At 38.2% G+C, this 19,573-nt stretch overlaps 1 protein-coding gene across 1 annotated transcript; it reads left to right on the top strand.

Annotated features, from left to right (window-relative positions):
- Positions 1–7,003: 7,003 nt before the first annotated feature.
- Positions 7,004–18,539, top strand: LOC123912721. The gene is made up of 2 exons (XM_045963278.1): positions 7,004–8,041; positions 18,143–18,539. Exons 1-2 carry the CDS (start codon positions 7,011–7,013, stop codon positions 18,273–18,275), a joined length of 1,164 nt encoding a protein of 387 aa, XP_045819234.1. The 5' UTR covers positions 7,004–7,010; the 3' UTR covers positions 18,276–18,539.
- The last annotated feature ends 1,034 nt before the right edge of the window (positions 18,540–19,573 follow it).

The following is a 19,573-nucleotide window of genomic DNA, read 5'->3' on the forward strand; positions in this document are numbered from 1 at the left end:
TTTTTAGTCCGAGCTAGAATTTTAGAAAAAATTTCGTCATGTTTAGAGAATTGTGGGCAACAGAAAGTGAGTTTTTATTTTAAACAAAAAAATTTATACAAAGAATCAAAGAAAAAACTCATGACCAATTTTCATACTTGATTTATTGTTGGTAAAAAAATGATACTACTTATAAATATAATTATTCACAAACTAGTAGTATATGTTAATTAGATAGAATCAAATTAATTTTTGTTGTTGTTGTGAGAGTAGAGTCAAATTAAATGCATGGATTTGAGGTGAGTAATGATATATGAACATCAATTTTTTGACAACAATTGATAACATGATTTAAATATAATATTTTTCACTTACTTTTTGCGTTTTTACTGTAGCCAGATGCAAAAAATGACTTTTGTATGCTGGTGCAGTTACAAAATTACCCCTATTGTCAAATTATTGTCCAAAAAATGTTGTTCATATATCATTACTCATTTGAGGTTGGATAATTTAATTGTACTATAATGCAATGTACTTACGTAGAGGAGTCACAAGTACTATACAAAGTTGATGATGGATTGTAATATTTGAAAAGTAAATTGTTAAATATCTCATTGAAATTTTAAAATTCGTCAAATATCTTCATGAAATTTGAAAATAGGCAAATATCCCCCTGAAATTTTAAAAAGTAAATCAAATTGCCCCCTGACACTACCAGCCAGAGTTCAGGTCAGGGGGCAATTTGATTGACTTTTTAAAATTTCAGGGGGTATTTGCCTGTTTCCAAATTTCAAAGGATATTTAACAAATTTTAAAATTTTAAGGGAGTATTTGACAGGTTAATCAATATTTAAAGGCCAAAAAGCAGGTCTTAGAGTAGTGATGCTTGCGGTGGGGCATCTATCACGTGCTACGATCATATCTACCAGCTCCTCCTATGCTGCGGCCTGGATTCCACTTCAAAAGAGCTTTACTCACCTGATACTACCACCATCACTCAGTACATAAAGCCGTACGAAACCTCATCATCAACACCTGTAAATAGTCAAATTGTCCCTCCAAAACTGTAGAGCTGTAGATTTTATACTATATAAAATTTGTGTATAGGCGAAGAAATCCTTTAAAATGTTTAACTTGGGTATAGGCAAATAAACTCTATATTTGACGTATGCGAAATTGTAGGGTCAAAAGAGGAAATTTTACTAGGTTAGATCAATATATTATGGAGCATACCTGGACTCAATAATCATATAAATAATTTTGACACCACATTTTCATTCAAAACCTTAAGATATTAAGTTTACAAATTATTTCATTTATATGTTGTTCAATATCAATTCTTCCAACCAATGTAGGACTTGATATATCTCAGCATCTTCCCTTAAATGTAAGTCTCTCTGTGTCCATATGATCCATCATCATCATTCACTTATTGCCCCCTGTTGAAATATGTCTTGAAATCTCAGTTACTAGAAGTCAAAAAAATCTTTGTACAGTCTGTCTGTTGCGAGGCGCAAACTTGTAATTTTGTCTCATGGAGTCAGGTTCTGCCTCCTGCGCAAGGCGCAGGGAGGGCTATGTGAGGCGCAGACGCGTGATGCAGTTTTGCTGTTTTGCAGATTTTTTGTGAAAATATCTTTTCTTGTAGGGCACTATGACTTGGATTTGTTTTATTTTAAAACAAATTTGTTGCTAGTTTTTTGGCATATATTTTTCTATAAATAGAGATTACTTTATTCATAGAAAAATTGAGATTGAGAGAATAAGGGTTTGCGGTTTGCCAATACAAAGGCAAAGGTTATGGTTTCTCCTTGGGTAGTCTAGGTCAATGGAGTCTCTTGGTCACATGAAGAGATTCGAAATTTGGGTAGAGTTAGTGTTTGCTAATTCTAGTAACCCAATTGAGATTTCTTCGTGTAAAGTTACTTATTGATTCTAGTGGAACGGAGGGGCTGCTCTCTCTCCCAAAGTAGGTTGTTTTGACCGAACTGGGTAAACAAATATTGTGTTCTTTGCCAGCCAAAAAAAATATTGTGTTCTTTCTTCTCATTTATCTTGTTTGTCGTTTTTATTATTATTGCTTATTCCTCTTGTTATTGGTTGCCGTTCTATTGCTCCACACATCAAGTATTTCATTGGTGTAATTTTATGACGAATTCACAACACCTCCCATCACGGGCGGACACTTGTCCAAGGTCTAGTAATTTTTTTTTGGTTTTTTAGGGGTTAGTTTAAGGTAAAAGTAAAACTGAGTTTTTTTGGGTTCAAAATTGAGATTTTTTAGTGCAAAAAGAGATTTTGTCTAGACTTTATAATTTTATAGACCAAAGGCAACGATTATTTAACAAACCTAAAGAATGAATTATATTTCTTATAATAAAAAAGGATGGGAGAAAATATTAAGCCAAGCTAACTTTTTGGTGAGGCGATATGTTGTTCATATATGATCTATTCCCACCTCCTACCTGAATGGACACAATACAATGTTGCTACTTTCGATTTGAGAAGACAATTATGTCCCTTATCCTCATGATAAGAATAAATCTTCCAATTAAAGTTATTATTACATTATTTTGATAGATATATTAAAGTTACTATTATGATAGAGCACATACGTGATACTTATTTTGTGTGTGATTAAGATGAACTTATTGACATATCACAAATGGATATACATTTTCGACACAAGGAGAACTATCCCAACATATTCTCCAACTTTTTGTAGGATTTGATGGACAATTATTCCTTCTTTATTTTAATTTATATATTAAAATTTAAAATTTGTTTATTTTCTTTCTTAATTATTTTGTTGATTTTTGAATTATTTTAATATCATATCTTCTTAAGCATTCTACTTTCTACATATTTGCGTTAGTAGATTTGTATTGTAGAATATAATCTTATGGACCTACATAAGTTAGAGTGACTAAATTCCACGATGATACATTGATACGATATATATAGTTAGAGAGATACACGTAAAAATGAGCCCTTAATAAATTTGAATCTAAATATCACATTTTTATATTGAAGCTTTAAAATTTCACTTTGAAGTTAAATTCATTTTATGTGTATAAAATATATTTTTCAACTCACTAAAGTAAATTATAGTAGAAAACAAAAACTCATCAAAATAAATCTGAACTTAGCACGATTCTATGAAATAGAAGAGAACATGATTGAGAGCATTACTGTAAGGGACAAACTGTCATAATGAATTACCGCTATATTTGCTTAAAAAATGAGTAAATGTTCAACTTGGTCCCTGACTTTTTCGAAATTGACAACTTAATTAGTTCCCATAATTAACAAAATTATGCGTTAGTCCTTAGTTTTCAAAATGTTATTCAAGTTAGTCCCTCTGTCATCCCCAATTAATTAACAGAGTTAACGACGTGACACATTATCTCCCATGTCTTGCAAGACTAAATTGAAACGTTTTGCTGGAAGTACAAAAGACACACCTTAATTAACACGTCAACAAATGTGGGGACCAAATTGATACTTTTTTGTGTTGTTTACATGCATTAGTGTGAACTCCGGACAAACAACTCATCATTTCAACCCTTGTCTCGTTCTTCACTCTCTCAAACCACTGTTCCTTCCGTGTTCGTCTGTTCCTGAAGCTCATTCTCGCTACATGTTGATGTTTATACATGCATTTGTGTGTTTTTTTAGTAGTTGAAAAAAAAGTTGGATTGATTTTTTTCTGTTATTCTTGTCATTTTGTAAGTTACAAGGATCATTATGCTAGTAAGTACCATATGTCACGGACCATATTGATATTTTTTGACCTATTAAATTTTCACGGAAGGGATGAGAATGAGGTATGGTATTAAAGGACCACTTACCAAAGGCTCCTATCAAAGGACCTGCTCCAAATCTTATGAGAGGACTTACTACAAATCATGTGAGAGGTCCTACTCCAAATCCTGTTAAAGGACCAACTCCAAATCTTGCAAGAGCTCCAAATACAAATCTTGTGACCATCTCCAAATTCAAGTGGCTTAACTCAGCAACTATCACCAACAATTATTGTTTCCAGTGACCTAGACAAGAAGCACAATATCATGACATTCATCCCAACAGGGATGTGTTTGTATTTAAGCCACCTTAGAAATAGGGATGTGTTTGAGGTCTTTTTAAATGCATTTGATCAATATATTTGCAGAATATAGGTGCTATTTTGGTACTATTTTAAATGAATTTGTTTAAGTTAATGTCCACTTTTTGAGATTTATTTGGTTGGAGTTATATCAACTTATGTGCACTTCTTGAAATACGTTTTATCATGATGTATTAGTTCAAACTGTTTTATGTATGCTTATTTTGCAAAATATGAGTGTTTATTTTTATGTAATTTCAGTTTATAAGTATCTATTAGTACAAACTGCCCAAATAATCGTGCTTTATGTGATGTTGGCATAGAGGACCGTCTCCATATTTTTTTCCTGTGCTCAAATAGTCAAAGCATTTGGGCTAGAAGCAGATTTAGCACGGTTGTGATTGTTGTTGTTGTGCAAGGAGCTGATATTACTAATGTTATTTTTAACTTGTTAAGATTGATTTTTTGGCGTTACAAGAAACAAAGTTAGAAGTCATTACAGATTCTATTTGCTACAGTATATGGGGTTCTCAGGACTGTGATTGGGTCTATCTTCCGTCGGTAGGGAGGAGCGGCGGTATTCTCTCCATATGGAGTAAGTCTAATAACTCTCTCATTTTTTCTTTCAAGGGCGAAGGCTTTGTTGGGGTTTGTCTTGAATGGGGTGTATTGAAAACCATATGCTTTGTGGTTAATGTATATTCTAAATGTGATATAGTATCTAAACGAAGGTTATGGAATAATTTATTGAACTGTAAAAGAGGTTTAGGGGATGGGAGGTGGTGCGTGGTTGGTGATTTTAATGCAATAAGGAGGATGGAGGAGAGGATTGGTGTTAATACTATGGTAGGTGGGACTATGCCAACAGAAGTAATTGAGTTCCAACACTTTATTGACGAGTTAGAGTTGGTTGATCTCCCTTTATTTGGGAGGCGCTTTACTTGGTATCATGCGAATGGTAGAGCGATGAGTAGAATAGATCGTTTCTTAATCTCGGATGAATGGGCTCTTCGGTGGGGAAATGGTTCTGTTTGGGTGCTAGATAGAGATGTTTCGGACCATTGCCCACTTCTCCTTAAATATAGCCATGATGATTGGGGCCCAAAACCTTTTAGATTCAACAATTTTTTGCTTGAAAATAAGAAGTTCATGGAGATGGTGGAGACGTTTTGGGTGAATTATAGGGTGGAAGGGTGGATGGGGTTTGTGTTGAAGGAAAAATTGAAAGCTCTAAAGTCTTTAATTAGAGATTGGCATAAACAAGAATACGGGGGCATGGAGGCGAGGATTGAGGAGTTGGTGGAGGAGATTAGAGATTTGGATACGAGAGGGGAGTTAGTGGGTTTGTCTATTCAAGAGGTGGAGAGTAGAAAAGAGAAGTTCGGCGCTTTGTGGAATTTCTTGAAAAATAAAGAGACACTTATGTTCCAACGTTCTAGATCCAAATGGCTTAAGGAAGGGGATGGGAATACTAAGTTCTTTCATAATAGTGTAAAAGCTAGATTAAAATTGAATCTAGTTTCGGCGCTTCGGGTTGGGGATGAGTGGTTAGAAGTCCCTAATCTTATTAAAGAGGAGATTTTTTCATATTTTAAAGATCATGTGTCTTCCTCTTTGAGAGTTAGACCCAAACTTGAAGGGGTTACTTTCCCTAGGCTTACGGAGGCGGACAATACGGGTCTTATTTCTCCCTTTTCATTGGAAGAAATCGAAGAGGCGGTGAAAGGTTGTGATGGTAATAAAAGTCCGGGACCGGATGGTTTTAATTTTGTTTTTTTGAAAAAGTTTTGGGACATGTTAAAAGGAGATATCCGCATTATGTTTGATCAATTTCATGGGAACTCTTGCCTTCCAAAGAACTTCTTGTCCTATTTTGTCACATTGATTCCAAAGGTTAACTCCCCGTCCTCGATATCCGATTTTAGGCCCATCTCTCTTCTTGGGTGTCTTTATAAGCTTATTGCCAAGGTGTTGGCTAAGCGGCTTGCTAAGGTGATTGACTCGATTATAGCTTCAAACCAATCGGCTTTTATTAAAGGTCGTAATTTGGTGGATGGTGTCCTAGTGGTTAATGAGGTGGTGGAATTGGCGAAAAAATCCAAAAAAGAATGTCTTATATTCAAAGTGGATTTTGAGAAGGCGTACGACTCGGTTGATTGGGGGTTTCTTGAATATATGCTTCAAAGATGTGGTTTTTGTGAGAAGTGGATAGGTTGGATCCGAGTGTGTGTCTTTGCCGGAAACTTATCGGTCCTTGTTAATGGCTCCCCTACGGCGGAGATTAATATTCAAAGGGGCCTCAAGCAAGGGGATCCTTTGGCTCCTTTTTTATTCTTGATAGTGGTGGAAGGTTTAAGTGGAGTAATGAGGAAGGCGGTGGAGTTGAATGTTTTCAAAGGTTTTTCTATTGGAGGGGACTCGGTGGCAATATCTCATCTCCAATACGCGGACGACACCTTGTGTATAGGGGAGGCGTCGATTGAAAATCTTTGGACCTTAAAAGCTATTCTTAGAGGCTTTGAAATGACTTCCGGGCTTAAAGTCAATTTTTGGAAGAGTGGTCTTAGTGGTGTAAATGTAGAATCGACTTTTTTGGAGATGGCATGTAACTTCCTCAATTGTAGACGTGGTACGGTGCCTTTTAAATACCTTGGGCTCCCGATCGGGGCGAATCCAAAAAGCTTGGCTACTTGGGATCCCCTTATCCAACATCTTCGGAAAAAGTTGTTTACGTGGAGAAATAAACATATAAGCCTAGGAGGTAGAATAATTTTGATTAATGCGGTGTTGAATGCGATCCCAATTTTTTATCTCTCTTTTATGAAAATGCCGGTTAAAGTGTGGAAGAAAGTGGTGCGGATTCAAAGGGAGTTTCTTTGGGGGGGGGGTGAAAGGTGGCAAAAAGGTTAGTTGGGTGAAATGGGCGATGGTGTGTAAAGAAAAAAGCAAAGGAGGCCTAGGGGTGCGAGATGTTAGAATTGTTAATTTAAGTCTTTTAACCAAATGGCGTTGGCGCCTTCTTCTCCCGGGGAGGGCGCTTTGGAAGGATGTTTTAGTGGCGAAGTACGGGAGACACATTCTTACTAATGTGGATTGGAGTGGTGTTAGAATTCCTACCATGGCGTCAAAATGGTGGAGGGATATTTGCTCTTTGGATAAGCTGGTGGAATCTAAAAATTGGTTAGTAGAGTCCATGGTTCGCCGTTTGGGAAATGGTAATTCTACTTACTTTTGGACTTCTATTTGGACCGGTGATGTATCTATTTCGGCGCGTTTTCCCCGTTTGTTTTCTCTCTCTAATCAAAAGGAGAGTATGATAAATGAACTTTGTGAGTATGACGGGGAGCGTTGGAATTGGACTTTCTCATGGCGGAGGGCTTTATTCCTTTGGGAGGAAGAACTTGTAGTGCGTTTGAGAGATCTCTTGGCAACGGTGAATTTATTAATGGAGGATGATGGTTGGAAATGGGTTCCGGATCCGGAAGGGGTGTTTTCGGTAAAATCTACCTATCTTCACCTTGTTGATGAACTTCGGTCCGGGGAGGTGTTGGAAGATGGTAAGGCGATGATTTTTGATCATATTTGGGATAGTCCGGCTCCGTCTAAGGTTATTGCCTTCTCTTGGCAACTTCTTCATGATCGGATTCCAACTAGAAGTAATCTTGCGGTTCGGGGAATTTTAGTTGCGGATGTTCCTTGGGAGTGTGTGGGGTGTGTGGGAAGTGTCGAATCATCCATTCATCTCTTTTTGCACTGTCCTAGTGCTTTGAAGGTGTGGTATGATATTTTTAGGTGGCTTGGATTAGTGATTGTGATCCCTCCTTCGTTATTTTTGCTTTTTGAGGTGTTGAGGGCGTCGGCGAGGAATGTCAAGATCCGTAAAGGATTTTTGTTGATTTGGCATGCTACAATTTGGTCCCTTTGGAAGGCGCGGAATGGCTCTATCTTCGCGAACGAATCTTGAAATTCCTGGCACACAGTGGACAGGTGTTGCTCAAGGTGTAGCAACACTTGTCTGTTGTAGACAGATGTTGTCACTGGTGCGCCAACACTTGTCTATAAACAGAGCAAATAACATAAAACAATACTAACAATAAAGTAAATAACACACGAGAGTTGTTAACCCAGTTCAGCCTAAAGCCTACTCTGGGGGATACCAATCCAGGAATGAAGTCCACTATCAGCAGTATTACTTCGAAGCTAAACTCACCCGTTTACAACTTCTCACTTAATCACTACCCAATGACCCTTCTACCTAGGAACTCCTAGATATGAGACCCCGTCCCAATTCCCACCTTAGCAACACAGACAGCGCTGCTATTCAATTCCACAATCACAACAGGTGGAGACACACTCCTAAGAAACTAGGATTCACTCTTGCTTAAAAGCTTGTGAGTAAACCACACAACACAATAGAACAATCTCCGTACTTCAAAGCTTAGGAGAAGTTCACACTTACAACTCAATAACACTCAGGTCCTAAGCTTGCATCAATGAGACACAAGATAGGCTCACAATTAACACTCTAAAATCCCTAAAACACACGCTTTGTAAGAACACGATTTTAGATGCTTGAAACCATATGCTTGCCTTCGTATTTATAGTAGTAGAACGACTTGGGCTTCAAGACAAAATTAGGGCTTCTAGAATTGCGGCAGCAGTGATATATTTCTGAAAATAATAGTTATATTTTTGAAACCGTAAAAATATATTTTCCAAAAATATAATTCCTTTGGAAAATAAAACTAGGGTTTAGCTGCCTCATGAAACACATTAAACACGTGCGCCTTCTTCTGTAAGAAACCTTGTCATAATTCTTCAAACAGATCTTCAAAAGATTGAGTAGAAATTTAAACCCGCTAGCTGGCGCGCACGATACAGAGTCAGGTGTTGTTCCAAAGTGTAACAACATTTGTCACAACACTTGGGGTCAGCACACTTGTCTCAACACTTGGCTAAAATATGTTTTTGCAAAATGTAGCCAATTCATACAAAAACCCAACAATCTCCCCCTTTGGCAAATTTTGGCTAAAACAATATTAGACCAGTATATAGAGAGATACAGTATTACCTTTCCTTCGAGTCAACATGATCACACAACTAGGAAAGAAAGTAACACATAGTAAGACTACTTCCAAGAGAAATAAGTAGTATCAGAGGCAATGCAACAGCGGAATAAAACACAACTAGCCTCATGGAACAACACAAGGGAAAAATAAATTCCCATAGGCATCTGAGAAAAATAAATTCTCAGTCATAGTAGATAGTGGACTCAATAGTCAGGTGCCACAACATTTGGCACAACATTTGTCATCAAACATTCAGGCGATCAAGAGATAATATCACTCACACTCCCCCTGAATTCATGCATACACACACCAGATAGAGAAAGAATATTCACTACTCCCCCTCAGTATATGCATATTACTCACACTCTCCCTCAATACGAGTATACGAACATTTCATGCAAAAACAGTCAACAGTCTCCAGATGTGAGAACATCTGTCCACACACTTGGCACACACACACACTACTCCCCCTTTTTAGCCACAATTTAGACAAACATCATGAATAGGAAATCATAGTGTACCAGAGCATAGAGAATATCAGTGTGCAGTTATTACAGACCATAGAGCACACACAGGTGCTAGAAATTCAGGACCTAGCCCATAAAGGAACAACAAAAGAAACACCAAAAGTACATCAGAAACAAATATAAGGACACGTCAGAAATCAGATTGAAGAACTTTCATCAGAGTCCTCCATCACATCCTCAGAACCATCCTCAGACTCACTAGCCTCTTTTCCTTCTTGTCCATCTGGCTCACCCTCAGCCATTTCAGCAGCTTCCTCAGCCTTGAGTGCCTCAATCACACGATCTATTTTCAGCTTCCTGGCCTCAAGAGCTCTGCTGGTCTCAGTCAAGTCTGCAATCATCTGCTTCCTAGAGAGTACACCACCCTGGACAGATGTGCCAACACCTGCTGCAGCATTTGTCCCATCCAGCAGCCTCTGCTCAATTACCAACACCCCTTTCCTTTTACAAGGAACATCAGTACTCCTTAGTATATCTGGGTGTTGCTCAAGAATGATATTGCATAGCAGAGTGGGGAGAGCAACTGGCTTTTCAACAGCATATGTCAGAGCGTGACTTAAAGTTTCTTGAAAGAAATAAGCTCCATAGTCAAAATTGGCCTTGGTACCCACAGCATAGATGAACCTACCCAATCCTCTTGCCACATCTCCTGAGTGAGTTGTAGGCACCCAATTATGGGCAGCAATCCTATTTAAAACAGCATAGAATGGTGAGAGGGAAGTTGCAGACAACTTTGCCTTGCTTGGCCACACTTTAATTTTTCCACCAGTGAGGACCTTGCAGATTTCATTATCTGTGGCTTTCAGAGGAGCCACTTCATCAGAACTTCTTTGGAGATATTGGTTTATCACAATAGGGGAGAATTGAATACACTTTCCACGAACAAACACTTGCCTGTATTCAGGACTTGCTGGATCATTACAGTCTGCAGCCACATTAATCAAAAATTCCTTGACAAGCCTGTCATAGCACTTGTCCAAACCAACCACAGTTTTCATCAAACCTGCATACTCAAGAGCTTCAATAACAGGAGGACATTCAAGAATATCATCTTTCAAATTCCTTTCTAGGGCCAGCCTTCTATGATATACAAATTTCCATCTTGCAGACCCATTTTCCAGATGAAATGAAACATTATCTAATGGAGCATAGGGAACAGATTGGGGAACCTTCTTCCTTCCTACACTCTTCCTAGATGTGCTGCCAGATGCAGCAACTTCTGTCTCAGGTTCAAAATCAGAATCACTAGTTGGAGGAGCTTTTCTTTTCTTGGTCTCTGACCTAGGGACCACTTTACTGACAGGTTTTGGAGGTCCATACACAGGCTTTTTACCAGTAGCCTTTCCAGCCTTAGAGGGTTTGGGTGTTTGGACAGGTGTACTAGCAGTCTCTACACCTTTATTAACCCTACTTCTAGTCCTCCTAGCCACACTAGCCTCAGAGTTTGTAGGGACAGCCTTATCACTAGCAGTAGTTTCATTAACAAGTATAACCTCTGGATTATCATTCACAGCTTTAGCAGGAACAGTTTCTTTATCAGTAGCCTTAGGTGGGGGACTCTCATCTGACTCAGAATAGTCAACCAAATTTTCCTGTGCCAAAGATGTGGTAACATCTGGCACAACATTTGGCGCCGCGCCATGTGTTGCAACATTTGGCGCAACATGAGTCTCAGGAGCAGTTTTCTTAATGGACTCATCAGCAACATCATTATTGGTCTCAGTAGAAGCACCAATATTATCATTAACAGCAACAGGGGAGTTAGGAACACTTTTCCCCAAATTTCCAGACATCTCAGGGGTCTCTACACCTAGGGTTTCACCAGGATTTGGAACATTAAGGTTTTGATTAAGAGAATTCTTACCAGATGCGTCGACATTAACCTCTGCAACTTTTACGACAGGAGTAGCAACACCACTCGATGGAAGTGGATCAACATGCAGTTCAGACATTGTAAAACTTCTTCTTGATTCAGACTTCGATTTCTTGCTTTTACGCTTTGAAACTTTAATCGAAGCGGAGGGAGATGAAGGATTTGTACTTGTTCGAGATGATTTATCCTTCTTTGCAACTGACTTTCTTCGCATCTTTGGACTTGTGAAAGGAATGGAGTTAAGAGGAATAGCGTTGATTACTTCTTTTTGTGTCGACGGAGCAGCATTTGTCTTGCTTGGTGAAGATTTGACAGAATCAGACATGATTGTTGAGAAAGAGTATCTGAAAAGAGCAGAAATTGGAGAAGTGTTGATGGAGAAGTTAGATCGGTTTTGAGCGTGAGAGAGAGAATGAATTGAGAGCAATGATTGTGGTTGATGGAGGTTGTGGGAAGTTGAATGAAAACTTCCTTGATTAGCGTGTAACTTTAAGTGAAGAGAGGTAGTTACACGCATTACATGCTGTAACTGCTATTTGTCTTCAAAAAGGCAAATTCCAAGTTTGCCTCTCAAATTTTCAAATTGATTTGCATCTAAGGCCTTTGTAAAAATATCTGCTAACTGTTCTTCAGATGCAATGTGCTCAAGTGTAACAATTTTTTCTTCTACAAGCTCTCTTATAAAATGATGACGTATATCAATGTGCTTAGTCCTACTATGTTGAATAGGATTTTTAGAAATGTTTATAGCACTTAGATTGTCACAGTAAAGTGTCATGACATCTTGCTCAACACTATACTCCTTCAACATTTGTCTCATCCATAACAATTGAGAGCAACTACTCCCAGCTGCTATATATTCTGCCTCAGCTGTTGATAGAGACACACTATTCTGCTTCTTACTAAACCAAGATACTAGATTGTTTCCCAAGAAGAAACATGCACCAGAGGTGCTTTTCCTATCATCAGCACTTCCGGCCCAATCTGCATCACAGTATCCAATTAAGGTAGAATCATTACCATGAGAGTATAAAATTCCATATCCACACGTTCCATTGACATATTTGAAGATTCTCTTTACTTGAGTCAGATGACTCATCTTGGGTTCAGATTGATATCTAGCACAAACACCAACTGCAAACATGATATCAGGCCTGCTAGCAGTGAGATATAGCAAGCTCCCAATCATACTTCTATAGAGACTTTGATCCACATCAACCCCTTTTTCATCCTTGGTAAGCTTTAAGTGTGTAGGTGCAGGTGTCCTTTTGTGACTACCACCTTCCATTCCAAATTTCTTCACAATGTTTCTTGCATATTTTTCTTGAGAGATAAATATGGTGTCTTCCATTTGTTTGACCTGAAGACCTAAAAAATAAGTTAGCTCACCTACAAGACTCATTTCAAATTCAGATTGCATTTGATGCACAAAATGTTCCACCATTTGTCGCGACATTCCACCAAATACAATATCATCCACATATATCTGAGCTATCATTAGCTTCCCTTTCTCTTCTCTTACAAACAAGGTTTTATCATTACCACCCTTCTTGTATCCATGGCTGACAAGGAATTCAGTCAATCTTTCATACCATGCTCTAGGGGCTTGTTTCAATCCATAGAGTGCTTTCTTTAGTTTGTAAACATGGTTAGGAAAGCTTGGATCTACAAACCCTTTTGGTTGCTCAACATATACCTCTTCATTTAGATAGCCATTTAGGAATGCACTTTTTACATCCATTTGATATAGCTTGAATTTCAAAATGCATGCCACAGCCAAGAGTAATCTTATGGACTCCAAGCGAGCAACTGGAGCAAAAGTCTCATCAAAATCTACTCCTTCTATCTGGGTGTATCCTTGTGCTACAAGTCTGGCTTTATTTCTAGTAATATCACCATTTTCATCAGTTTTGTTCTTGTACACCCACTTTGTACCAATAACATTTATACCATCTGGTCTAGGTACTAGATCCCATACCTCACTTCTTTTGAACTGAGTTAGTTCCTCCTGCATAGCATTGATCCAGTATTCATCAGTCAAAGCTTCTTTAACATTCTTTGGTTCAATCTTTGATATGAAACATGAATTGGAGATTGCTTCTTTTGATCTTCTTGTTGCAATTCCTTGATTTGGATTTCCAATGACAAGTTCCAGAGGATGATTCTTCTGTGTTCTAGTAGATGGTCCCTTGTTTGGTCTAGGATCCTCTGTAGTAGACTCAGAATGTTGATCAGGTTCAGGTTCAGTTTGATCATCATCAGGTGTTGGGACAGGTGTTATGACATCTGTCTCTTCAGCTGGATCTGCACTTGTTGTATCACTGTCATCAACAACAACATTAATTGATTCCATCATAGTTCTTGTTCTGGAGTTAAAAACCCTGTATGCTCTGCTGTTGGTTGAGTAACCTAAAAATATCCCCTCATCACTTTTGGGATCCAATTTTCTCCTAGGTTCTCTATCTGCCAAAATATAACATTTTGACCCAAACACATGGAAGTACTTCACAGTAGGCTTCCTATTCTTCCATAGTTCATACAATGTTGTAGCAGTACCTTTCCTTAATGTTACTCTATTGTGAATGTAACATGCTGTATTCATGGCTTCAGCCCAGAACTTGTAAGGAACATTTTTGGCATGCAACATTACTCTAGCAGATTCTTGTAAGGTTCTATTCTTTCTTTCAACCACACCATTTTGTTGAGGTGTAATTGGTGAAGAGAATTCATGAATTATTCCTTCAGCAGCACAAAAATCAGCAAATTTAGAGTTTTCAAATTCCTTACCATGGTCACTTCTGATTCTTACAATACCACAGTCTTTCTCTTTTTGAAGTTGTACACAAAGATTTTTGAATTCTTCAAAAGTCTCAGATTTTTCCCTAATGAAATTCACCCAAGTATACCTAGAGAAGTCATCAACAACAACAAGAACATATTTCTTACCTCCAAGACTCTCAACTTGTATGGGCCCCATCAGATCCATATGTAGTAACTCAAGAACTCTAGAGGTGGACAAGTGTTGCAACTTTTGGTGCGACACTTTGGTTTGCTTCCCAATCTGACATTCACCACAGATATTGCCTTCCTGTATCTGTAAGATTGGTAGTCCTCTGACAGCTTCTTCTGATATGACTCTCTTCATGCTCTTCAGGTTAAGGTGTCCTAATTTTTGATGCCACAGCTTAACCTCTTCATTTTTAGTTAAGAGACATGTAGATACATTACCTTCTTCAAAAGGGATCCACAAGTAGCAGTTGTCTTTTGATCTAACACCCCTCATAAGGATGTCTCCTTCATTATTGCTGACCAGACATTCATTTTTTGTAAAGTTGACTTTCATGCCTTGATCACATAGTTGGCTTATACTGATTAGATTGGCAGTTAGTCCTTTTACAAGGAGAACATTTTCAAGTTTTGGTAGACCATGGTCAACAAGTCTTCCAATACCTTTGATTTCCCCCTTTGCTCCATCTCCAAATGTCACAAAACTTGTGGCATAAGATTTTACTTCCTTTAAATATTTTTCAACACCAGTCATGTGTCTGGAACAGCCACTATCAAAGTACCAATCTTCTTTTGATGATGCTCTGAGAGATGTATGGGCAATCATACTTTTCCCACTGCTTTCAGCTGTATACTCCTTGGTATTGGTTGCATCATCTTTTTGCTTCCATTCCATCTTTGTTTTAGTGATGGATTGATCAGATTCTTGTGGAGTTTCACTTGGATAACCATACAGTTTGTAGCAATAAGGCCTTATGTGCCCCTTTCTTCCACAGTGATGACATCTCCATGAATGGTACCTGCTTCTTGGTCTAGGTATAAACCTAGGTCTCTGCCATCTTTGCTGATGTGGTGCCGCATGTGGCAACACTTGTCTCTGCTGTCTATGAGACAGGTGTGGCGACATTCTGTCATGCATGTTTGGAGACGGTTGTTTACTTATCTCAGGCATAAATTTTCCTTCTTTGTTGTAATCCATAATCCTATTAACATTTTTGTATTCATACCCAATGCCTGTTTTGGATCTACTAGGGGCAGGCAAAGTTTCCAGGATTTCATCTAGATCACTTCCTTTAAATAGCCTAAGAACATGCTTCTTTAAATTCTCAAGATGAGAGTTTAATTCAGTTACCTCTTCATTCAGATGGGCTATCTCAGTCAGTTGTTTGATTTTGTCAGCTTCTAAGTTGATGATAGTTGCCTTCTGTTGCTCAATGATCTTTAAACTATCTTCCCATTTAGTACCAAATTCAGAGATTCTTGACAAATTAGCAGCTTTCTCAGTTTGCAACTTAGTGATTGTCTCTTTTTGCTCTTCAGAGACTCTGCAGACTTCTGCACTCTTCAGACACAGCTTTTTATATGATTCAGCAAGCTCATCAAAGGTTAGTTCTTCTTCACATGATTCAGTGTCAGATGTGCAAACACTAGTCAATACATGTATAGCTTTTGCAGTATCGGCTTCTCCTTCAGAATCTTCATCTGACCAAGTTACAGTTAACCCCTTCTTTTGTTTCTTCAGAAAGGTTCCACATTCACTTCTGATGTGACCAAACCCCTCACATTCATGGCATTGAACACCTTTATTTGGAGCTAATTTCTCATCTGTTACAGGTTTTCTGAAATTCCTGTAAATGTTGCGACCAATGTCAGCTGCACCTGTCTTAGAGCGTTTGTCCATTCTCTTTAGCACCTTATTAAATTGTTTTCCCAAAAGAACCATTGCATCAGAGATGCTTTGTTCAGATTCTGTGTCACTCAGTTGATCTTCTTCCTCAGCATTTGAAACAAAAGCAATACTTTTGTTTTTCTTATCCATCTTTTCATTTGTGGCTACCTCATAGGTTTGTAGTGAACCAACCAGTTCATCTAACTTCATATCTGTGATATCCTTTGCTTCTTCTATAGCTGTGACTTTCATGTCAAACTTCTTAGGTAGAGACCTGAGCATTTTTCTTACCAGCTTTTCTTCAGGTATCTTTTCACCCAAGGCATCAAATTGGTTGTCAAAATCAAGTATGGTCATGTGAAAATCCTGAATGGTTTCATCATCATTCATTCTCAGATTCTCAAACTTAGTTGTTAGGAGTTGTAGCTTAGACATCTTCACTTTAGAGGTACCTTCATGAACAGTCTCAAGAATTGTCCAAGCTTCCTTAGCACAGACACACTTTTTGATGAGTCTGAATATGTGTTTGTCAACACCATTATATAGCGCATATAATGCTTTTGAGTTTGCAAGAGCAAGCTCATCTTCTTCTTTGGACCATTCTTCAGCAGATTTCAACTCAAGAGTTGGTTTACCATCTTTGTCCACCTTCACAGGTGGAGTCCATCCTCTCAGAATTGCCTTCCATGTCTTGCTATCAATTTGTTTTAAGAAGGCCATCATGCGGGACTTCCAATAGTCATAGTTTGAAGCGCCAACCAAGAGAGGTGGTCTGGTAACAAAACCTCCTTCTTTGTCCATCCTTGCCAGAAACGATTTCCCTGGAGCTCACCCTAAAATTCAGAACAGGGTGCCTGCTCTGATGCCAATTGAAATTCCTGGCACACAGTGGACAGGTGTTGCTCAAGGTGTAGCAACACTTGTCTGTTGTAGACAGATGTTGTCACTGGTGCGCCAACACTTGTCTATAAACAGAGCAAATAACATAAAACAATACTAACAATAAAGTAAATAACACACGAGAGTTGTTAACCCAGTTCAGCCTAAAGCCTACTCTGGGGGATACCAATCCAGGAATGAAGTCCACTATCAGCAGTATTACTTCGAAGCTAAACTCACCCGTTTACAACTTCTCACTTAATCACTACCCAATGACCCTTCTACCTAGGAACTCCTAGATATGAGACCCCGTCCCAATTCCCACCTTAGCAACACAGACAGCGCTGCTATTCAATTCCACAATCACAACAGGTGGAGACACACTCCTAAGAAACTAGGATTCACTCTTGCTTAAAAGCTTGTGAGTAAACCACACAACACAATAGAACAATCTCCGTACTTCAAAGCTTAGGAGAAGTTCACACTTACAACTCAATAACACTCAGGTCCTAAGCTTGCATCAATGAGACACAAGATAGGCTCACAATTAACACTCTAAAATCCCTAAAACACACGCTTTGTAAGAACACGATTTTAGATGCTTGAAACCATATGCTTGCCTTCGTATTTATAGTAGTAGAACGACTTGGGCTTCAAGACAAAATTAGGGCTTCTAGAATTGCGGCAGCAGTGATATATTTCTGAAAATAATAGTTATATTTTTGAAACCGTAAAAATATATTTTCCAAAAATATAATTCCTTTGGAAAATAAAACTAGGGTTTAGCTGCCTCATGAAACACATTAAACACGTGCGCCTTCTTCTGTAAGAAACCTTGTCATAATTCTTCAAACAGATCTTCAAAAGATTGAGTAGAAATTTAAACCCGCTAGCTGGCGCGCACGATACAGAGTCAGGTGTTGTTCCAAAGTGTAACAACATTTGTCACAACACTTGGGGTCAGCACACTTGTCTCAACACTTGGCTAAAATATGTTTTTGCAAAATGTAGCCAATTCATACAAAAACCCAACAAATCTTTTGCCCCTAATGATATTGTGGAGGAGATAAAGGTCACGAGCTGGAAATGGAGTTTAGCGAGATTAAAAGTACCTCCTTGTATGTATTATGAATGGACTTGGGATCCCGGAGATTGCTTACTGCGCTAGTTTTCCTTTTGGTGGTTTTTTGGTGCTGTGTTGTGCTGCTGCAGCAAGGCTTTTTGGCTTCTGCAGGTGTTGCCTTTGTGTTTTTTAGGCTGCCTGCCTTTTTTGTTTTGTTTTGGGTGTAGTTTCTGTAAGCCTTTATATGTTTGTCCTTTTTGTTGTAGTGGGGGCAGACTTTGCCTTGTTGGTTTCAGATCTTGTATTGTTCCTTTTCTTTTGCTGCTTCTAGTACTCCTTGTTCTAGAGTAAGCTTTAATAATATTTGCAGATTCAAAAAAAAAAACAAAAAAAAAAAACTTGTTACAGGGATCGAATGCAGAAGATGCAGCTCATTTTACCACTATCTTATGGAACATTTGGAAACAACGCAACAATAAGGTTTGGAATAACACGGTTGATGCTCAAGGCCTTGTAATCACATGCGCGAGGAACTGATACATGACTGGTCTGTTGTCCTCACAATACAAAACCATGCAGTGAAGGAATTTAAAAGAGAATAGCCATGAATCATTAGATACAAATATAGCATATTTTATTATTAGAGAAGATCGTGATGCGTACCTTTTAGGATTTCAGATAGCGGTGACAGGAGCAAGCATGAAAGGCGGAACTACCCTCTACCTCATCACCATCAGCATTTCAGAGCTGGGTTTTCACCTTATGTTAACTGCTTGATGGGATAACAATTATATAGCCAAATGGTTGAGGGCAGGAACCTCTCATTGGGCTTAACTAAATGGTCCAACCCATCACGGTCCATTCAGAAACAAGAGCCCAATCAAATAATTCATCAATAATTAAGTGCTTAATATAATGGATCAGAATTTATATTAATGATAATTTCTAATAATTGATTATTGTCAATCCATAATTGATTAATTAAATAATTAGTCCAACATGTAGTAGCAACTCCGACTGGTGCTGTTATAAGCAGGTGGAATGAGCCATTACCAGGTCGATTAAAATGTAATATTGATGCTTCCTTCACTGGAGATAAGGTGGGTATTGGTATGTATCTTAGAGATGCTTTCGGTGCCTTTGTTATGGCTAAATCAGAATGGTTCACGCCAAAATGTGATGTTCATGTCGGTGAAGCTCTCATCGGCCTTTTCTCCGCTCTTCATTGGATTCATGAATTTAACTCAGGGACGATTGACTTTGACTTTGACTCTAAAATAGTTGTTGATAGTTTTTTATCCTCAAATTCGAACGCTACATAATTTGGGGATATTATTAGAAGTTGTCCAAGCTGTTTTCTCTACTTTCTATACAAACTCTAGTGTTGCTCATAGTCTTGCTAA

The sequence above is a fragment of the Trifolium pratense genome, linkage group LG3 (assembly GCF_020283565.1).
Source record: "Trifolium pratense cultivar HEN17-A07 linkage group LG3, ARS_RC_1.1, whole genome shotgun sequence".
Taxonomy (NCBI): domain Eukaryota; kingdom Viridiplantae; phylum Streptophyta; class Magnoliopsida; order Fabales; family Fabaceae; genus Trifolium; species Trifolium pratense.